We start from the raw sequence: 8445 nt of genomic DNA, 5'->3' as shown, positions 1-8445 counted from the left end.
CTATAAAAAGAAGCATAAAACAAGCGTTGCTTCAGTCTCAAAATTGCTTATCTCACTGACTATTATAATATGGGGTAGAGCTAAATGAAAATCTCTCTCATATTACAAAAGTGATCTTTCACATAACAGAATTACTTAAATTTAATCCAATCTAACACATGGAGTGCCCTGGGTATAACGTGCCATCTTCAGAAGAGCTGTATTCATACAGTTCAGTGATATTTTAGCTATACTTGTATGGGTATACTCAAAAAATCAGGGCAATGTGTGTACTGAGGATTTGGCACTTAAAGGAGTGTAAGATCTTGGGCAAGTATTGCATTCACTTCATAAATTGCAAAACATTCAGATGTTCTAGTATAGGAAGACGTGATACGATTAAAAACAATTAGACAATGCTCATCGAATTAACATACTTTCCCCCAAATGTTCAGGTCTCCAGCAAAGCACTATGTGGATACTTCCTCCCCAACTATACTAATTCTCTAAATGTGAATGCACAGCTAAAGAATAATTACACCTTACAATACACAATTCTACAAAGAAGATAGACATCTATTGAATCTTGAGGACTGTACAAAATATCTTCAGAGTGGCTGGAATCAAGGTTTCAAATCAGAGCTTGCTTTACTCCAGGCCTAACTGAAAAACGTTAGTCTTGCTATTTCAAAGAATATCCATGCATCACTGAAACTGGTAACTGTTTTATAAGTTAGCATGTTGAAAACAGGATTGGGGCGGAGGGGGAAGAAATAAATCATAGCTCACTGAAATAGAACACAAACCTCATAGGAGTTGCAATAGAGAATCAGATCACTACTGGGCACTAGTGACAATACCAAACACTTCAGAGGAAGATGTATAAAGTTCTATATTGGATAAGTATAGAATAATCTCCCCCAGAGGGTAAGTTTCTTCAAGGCAGTTAATGACTGGTTTATGCCCTGAAGCATGAAGGCTTTTTTATTTAAAAAGTGTTATCCATATAACACTCTGGATATTCTTTATATACGTCAATCCTGCTGAACCATGGGCTTCCATATCCTGTCACGGAGTTTCATAGGATTATCACATGCTATGTGAAAAATATTTCCTTTTCTCACTTTTAATTTTGTTGCCTTTTAACCACTGGGCTATGAGGTATTCTCGATAGGTCTCTCTCAATCTCTCCTGTTGAAGCTGTTCCACTGTGTATAATATTCTTGATTAGTCATTGGGCCAGAAAGAGAGAGAGAAAATAAATGAGAATGAGTCTGTAGCCTGGTGTTTAGGACATCACTTGGGAATAGGGACACCTGGGTTCAGTCTCTGCTCCACTGACTATTGAATTATTTATACCAAGTGGAACAACTTCCACAGAAGAGACTGAGAAAAACCTACCCCAGAATACCCTTTGCTCATTGGTTAGGGCACACTTCTGAGGAGGCTGAAGACCAAAGTTCAAATACCGGTTCTACATCAAGCAGAGGGAGGAATCAAACTGGGGTCTCATATCTTGGTGAGTGCCCTGACCTCAGGGCTAAAGGTTATAAGGGAGCAGCTAATCCTCTGGCTGTTTTCTGAATCTAGCATTTTAAAAATGCCAGAAACAAAATATTTTGGGTCGAACACATTTTTTGTTCAATCCAAAATGGACTTTGATTTTTTTAAAAAAAGAATTCCCAGATTCCATTTGATGCAAACCATTGAAAATTTTTTGGGGGTGGAATAAAAAAAAAATCAGTTATTTACCAACTCAACCTTCGTGGTGTATGCGCAGCATATACTGGCCAAAAAAAGTGCTTTTGCCAATATAGCTTATACCAAAATAACTATGCCAGCAAGGACACATTTATGACAGTACAAGTTCGTCTTTAGTAGGGCTTTTGCTGGCATAGAAGTGACTAAAAGACCACAACCCTAACAGATACTGCTACACCAAAAGTTTCTAGTGTAGGCCAGTTTGATAATTGTGGGAGGTGGGAAAGGAGTCAAAGCAGAAAAGGTTCAGCTAATCTGGCATATGAAAGGGGAAAAAAAAAAAATTGCAAAAATTTTACCATCAGCTTTATAGTTGGTGTATTGAAATTTAGCATGGAAATAGTTCTTAATGAGCTCTTTTGAGTTGACATGCACAGTACATTTTTGTATCAGTCCTTCACTAAGTTCTTAAGTATCTACTGTGCCTGGTTAACTTAGCTATGCAATAGAAAGTACAGTGGCAGGGCAGGAGTTTGGCACTGTCCTTTGGGACCTTGTAAGGTGCAAAAACATTAGAGAGGTCTCCATACTTCAGACTGAGGAGGGAACCTTTGTCTGATATGCCTTGATAGATCGACAAACCAAAAGTGAAAGATTGATGGCAAAATATAGGTCACCTGAGTTCACAGTTGACTCTGTAGTTAACTACTCCCTCTTCTGAATTGCACCCAAGGAAGGCTCTGCATTGAAAAGAAAGTGTGTAGTGCTGACAAAATTATCAAAATAAATACGTTGGGAAGAAGGAAACATATTTAAAAAAGTCTAAATCAATAGACTGAACCATTATGACAATAAAAATGGTGTGTGTATCGTAACTGGGGCATTTCCTGACATTTGGGTGTTTGTGCAACCTTAACACTCGTTTAATGTAGTTATTTCTATAGATAATTTACACATAATTAGCTAAGTGTATCTGTTCCTGCTGGGGAATATAAAAATGGGAAGGGGACATTAGTAAAGTTTCACAAGCCTTATAACAACATTTCTAGCTAATATTTATTTGTTAAAGATATTAGCAGCCTTAACTACATGTTGCAGAAAGATGTCATTCTTCCACTCATCTTAGCAATAACGCTGCTGTCAAAAAAGCAGTTTAAAGTACACAATATACAAAAAGAACATGAAGAATGAAGTCTCTGTTTTATTTTATTACATCTTGCTTGTGTTAAAGCAATGCATTCTATACAGATTGTTTAGCCATTTGCTGGCAATTCAACTGACCCATTACAGACCTTAATTACAGAAAAGCCAAAATTCAGGGACAAAGTTGTTACATACTAGCATGTTAAAAATGCTTTTCCTACTTCAACAAATATTTATTTAAAAGAAAGATGCTGCCAGCAGTTGCTCATCTGTTTGAGTAAAGGTTAATGGCCCAATTCACAAAATGTTGAGGTATATTGGTAGATGCATCAAAACTCAATGTACATTACTCTAAACGTATGTTTCTTTTATTAGACCTTCAATGTAGGCAGAACATTTTAGGCTACTAATTAATCAAGCATAAATGGAAAGCATCAGGTGAATGCTGGGAACTCTCAGATATGAGAGTGTCCAACATCGATTAATATGTGAAAAGGAAAATTTATTTCAATGTTATATCTAGTAGCAGATGGTATATCATATCAAAATACTTGTGTATGTATTTTAAAATAATCTGAGGCATCACTGTAGTAGGTATTGTTATAAGCTAGTAATGGAAAAACCTAACAGGCAAATTTTAAGACATATTTTGAAATAGTGGCATGTTTTATCACAATCCCAAAGCCAAGTGTCTCCAAAAAGTGGCCTTTTTAAAGAACACACTAGCTCTAACCTACACAATCACATTGTTAGAGCAACTGTAAAGAGGCCTAGGAAAACCGAATTGAAAATGGGGGCATGAGGTAGGGAGAGAATTGTACAGCAACATCAAGAAAAATATCACTACATTATATTTTAACAAATCATTTCCCTCTACTTGGCACCCAGTCTGCTCTGGCATTTGTAGGAAATTCCAGTTGCAAAACAAACTAGGCATATTTATATCTAAATAAAATCAGTTTGAATACCCTTGATATCTATTAATTTCTTTTGAACAGATTGATTGATTTAAAATTAGAAACTAACATGTTTTTATAATCTAGCTCTGATTCTTTACATCTTCATCAAGCTAAGTAATTCCTCCACTATGGGAGTCTACCAGGTCGATTGTACCCGTGCATGTGGGGGAAATGGGGAGCAGAGTGGGAACCAGCAAGGTTTTATCCTAATATTTGTCCATGCGGTTTTTTATTTTTAAATTCTCCACTAAAACGGCAAATATTTTCAAATACTCTTTAAGCTGCAGACTGATATTTCTTGAATTTCTGCAGCTACTGTATATTGCCTGGATATACTAGAAACAATGTTATTTGTACCACAGTTACAATTACCAAATGATAATACACAGGCTTTGTAATCAATCATGATGGAATTATAATGGGGGGAGGAAGTTCTTTAAACTTTTACTAATACAGCATAATAATAGAAGCCTACAGCTTTTACTTAACATTGCCATGTGTCTTCTTATTAATTCACAAATAGTCTACAAGTTCAAGAAGTTATGCACTGCTCCATATAATACTCACAAATAAGTCTTTAGAATTCAACAGCACTTCATAGCCCTTTGGAGTATCAAGCGTGTAGGAGAATTCCACATCAGTTAAAATATAGCTATCTGTCTGTACATATATAGAACCGGCCTGTGTGTATATTAAATGGCAGTTATACATGTGGAATCCACTGTTAGTTGCAGAATTCAAAATTCTTGGATCTTCACAATTACATGGCCACAAAATTCTTTGGTCATAGAATCTGTTTAATGAGCTTAGCTGTACAGTACAAGTCTGAAATGGAAAAGCCACACTACAGTGTAGCCTAGAAAGTTCCATAGAAACAAATATTCTTGCTGATTAAATACTGAAGAAATCCAAAAAATGTCGCTTTTTCAAAAAATCTAAATCACATACACAGATAAGGCATTTAAAACCACAAGTAAAGTATTCTACTCCAAATCAGTGAACTTGTACATTTGATCAGCATCAAGGATGACATCAGACGCTAACCAGTTACTCTACACTAGGTCAATAGTAAGCAGACTCTAAAAAGGGCCAAAAAACAGACAATACTAGCACTTGGAAAGTGAGAACACTGTTTTTCAATTAATCTGTTGCTTTCTCTTGTAGCTACTTTCCTAGTATTGTGTTTGCTGGAAAATGGATGAGGTTGTGAGAGGAAAAGAGCTTTCTTCTTGATGATAAATTTAGAGTAAAATCTTGGCCCCAGTGAAGTCAGTGGAAATGTTGGCACTGACTTCAATGGGGCCAAGTTTTCGCCCTTAGTCCATTGGAATGAAGGCTCCTCTTCAATTGTATTATACTACCCTAATGTGGAATTTGCTTTACGCCACCAGTGTCCTGGCAGCTTGATTGGCTGGTGTTTGATGAAATTACCGGTGCTGATATTGGATACTGATTAAAATGCTTAATGATCCCCCCTTGACTTTAAATTGCTCACTCAAGACTTTAGAGACGCTACCAGAGTATTTCCCTCCCTTCTTACCTGCTTCACTTTGTCTTTTCTCTGCTTCTTCCATGATGCTTCGAAGTTTGTGGTAGGATGTCCATATCATGACCACAAAAACACTGAATGGTAGCTACCCCTCGCTGTAACCTACCACTCAACTCAAAATATACCAAAACCCCAAGTTTAAGAACCAATGGAAGGGTCACATTTAAAATACACTCATTTTTGAGGTGGAGAGTCAGGGGAACACTAGTATAAAAAATAACCAGAATTCCAAGCTGAGGGTGAACACTAAAAGTTTTAAAAATATTTACTTAAAAAATATCTTACAAGATGTAAAAACAATTATAAAAGCATTAGAATTAGGGCTTACACACAGGTAAGCATGATGCTTTACAAGATAATGGGGTTACATTCCTATGATGACAAAGTTACCATCAATATCGCCATTTGGGGACACCTAATGTATGTCACCATGGAAAAGCAGAGATCATGTTAACCTATCCTCATGTATGGCCAACTTCTAGAAATACCTAGTTTGGAAATTTTTGCCTTTAAAGGAAGGAAAAATGAACCAACATAGCAGCTTTCTAAGGTTTAATTTTCCTTGATAACAAATCCTCTCAGAACACACTTCAGATGAGAAAATGGTGCCAAAAAATGTTTGCCTAAATGCTGAAATCTGCTGTGTGAGAAGCTTTTCAGGAAAAATAAACGCATTGCATTTTGAATCATATACCAAACAGACTTTGTTTTAAGATCACAGAAAATAAAAAAGTACAATTGTTTTAATATTTTAGCACCATTACAGAGTTAGGATTCAAACACCTCTTTTGCCACTGTGGCTGTACCTTGCATCTTGAAAGCCAGAGTAGTCAACATGAAACATTTAGGCTTCAGAACTCCATAAGTGAACAACAACTGGATTTGCTGATGACAAAATACAATATAAGACTTTAGCTTTTTTTTTTTTTCCCTTTAAATTAAGGTTGGTCTTCCTGACTTCTGTACAGGAGTTGGAGTGCTTCTCTGTCAGCTAAATCCAAGTCCGAGTCCCTTTGGCCTCTGGATGGCTCTGACTGGTTCTGACATCCCTTTGCCGTCTGGTCCCAGGCCTGTGCCAGGAGTCCAGCCCATACTTTGAAGCATTCTGTTTCCAATGTTGTTTTCTGGGATTGGTTGGGCATTTTCACCTACAAACCCTGAGATTAAAAAGAAACATACAGCATTAATCAGTACTGCCGTGTAGAAAAGAGCAAGATAATCTCCTTTAAAGCCTTAACCCTTCTTATTCTCCTAATTCATCTAATAGGTTGCTAGAACAGGCTGTCTTTGCATATGTTGACCTCATGGCTGTATGTTAATTGTACATATATGGTCTACAGTTTCACTCTTTTTTTAAGAGTAGCTCAATTTTTAATCATTACACATTTATTTTTGCTGCAGATCTTTTATGCATGAGACAAAAATGCTGGATGTCTGACTCAAAGAAAACTCAAAACCTGAATAAATTTATCAATGTATGGAGAGGACTATTTGACTACCGAGTTAGGTATAGATATCAAACATGGGCATAAGAAACATCACACCTTATCTTTCCACCCTCATTGATACAATAAATGCTTTTCAATCAACTGGAGTATGCTGAGATGTTTAATAAAACAACTAATCATTTATGATTGAATTCTCACAACAGCAACAAAAGCAGAGCAGACAACTGACATATTCTTCAGAGACAAGGTGGGTGAGGTAATATCTTTTATTAGACCAACTTCTGGAACATTACCTCATCCACCTCATCTCTCTAATATCCTGAGAGCAACATGGCTATGGCAACACTGCATATAATATTCTCCAGTCCATTTGTATCCTATTTCATTGATTTGTTTTACTAAAGATTAGAAAGATTTAAAAGGCAAATATAAACACTGGGAAGTACCGTATGCATTTGCATTGAAGAACTTTCTCTTTAAACAAAATGGTACCAACTTTTCTAATGCACTGCTTTTCCATTTCAGTAAGAGCTTGTGTAAGATAATATATTGCAGTCATTTTGATAAATCACAGTCTTAAGCTTCCCCTAAATAAAATATAATACTGTAACATTCCAACTCTTAGACATCTCTAAACAAAACATTTTTACCATCACAAAACATATCTGTGAATGTGGCCAAAGGCTGACTTACCATTAATCAGAAATAAAAGCAGATTCTGATCTTGGTTACATAGGTGTAAGAGTCAGCTGACATCCATGAATTTATTCTGGATTTACACTAGCATAACTTAAAAGATAATCTGTCCGACTGTCTGTAAAATACTCTGAACATGAAAATCACTGTACGAGATTGGTAGGTTTATCCTATTCTATCTCAATTTATCCTTTTGAAAAAGAAAGGATATTCTGTGTCACTGAGCATGAGAAATCCCCGATTAATGCCTAATTGTGTGCTACTGTGCAATGTAAGTGAGAAGTGGCCACTTGTCCAGTTTTATGTTTCTCAGATTTGAGAACATTATTTTTAAAGTTTTCAGAGTAGCAGCCGTGTTAGTCTGTATCTGCAAAAAGAACAGGAGTACTTGTGGCACCTTAGAGACTAACAAATTTATTAGAGCACAAGCTTTCATGGGCTACAGCCCACTTCATCAGATGCATAGAATGGAACATATAGTAAGATGTGTACACACACACACAGATAAGTTGGAAGTTACCATACGAACTGTGAGAGGCTAATTAGTTAAGATGAGCTATTATCAGCAGGAGAAAAAAAACTTTTGTAGTGATAATCAAGATGGCCCATTTAGACAGTTGACAAGAAGGTGTGAGGCTACTTAACTTAAGGAAATAGATTCAATATGTGTAATGACCCAGCCACTCCCAGTCTCTATTATTTTTAAAGAAAGTTGTTTGATATGTTTTTGAGTAATATCTTTTCTACAAAACAAGTGTCCATACTTCTATCATTTGCTGGTACTCCCTCAGTACCACGATCTGCTTGATGTCCTGTTAGAGGAAAAGCAATACACGTACGAGGAGACAGACCGCCAATAGTAAAGGGGTTAAACCCAACAGATTTACTTTTCTTATGAATGTAGAAAAACAGAAGTATTTGTAGTAGCAAAGGAAAATGAAAAGTGAAAGGCATTTAAATCTAATGCCTT

The 8445-nt window shown here is 36.2% G+C and overlaps 1 protein-coding gene across 2 annotated transcripts in view; it reads right to left on the bottom strand.

The window, feature by feature from the left end:
• Positions 1–2676: 2676 nt before the first annotated feature.
• Positions 2677–8445, bottom strand: part of GPATCH2 (G-patch domain containing 2) — a 181587-nt gene continuing 175818 nt past the window's right edge. For both annotated transcript variants that reach the window (XM_074949248.1, XM_074949249.1), the window contains exon 10: positions 2677–6488. In XM_074949248.1, the coding sequence (XP_074805349.1) occupies positions 6319–6488 (170 nt within the window). In that variant the 3' untranslated portion in view covers positions 2677–6318. The remainder of the gene's footprint in view (positions 6489–8445) is intronic.

The sequence above is a fragment of the Natator depressus genome, chromosome 3, assembly GCF_965152275.1.
Source record: "Natator depressus isolate rNatDep1 chromosome 3, rNatDep2.hap1, whole genome shotgun sequence".
NCBI lineage: Eukaryota > Metazoa > Chordata > Testudines > Cheloniidae > Natator > Natator depressus.
The sequence above is the reverse complement of the archived record's forward strand: the minus strand, read 5'-3'. Positions and strand labels throughout refer to the sequence as shown.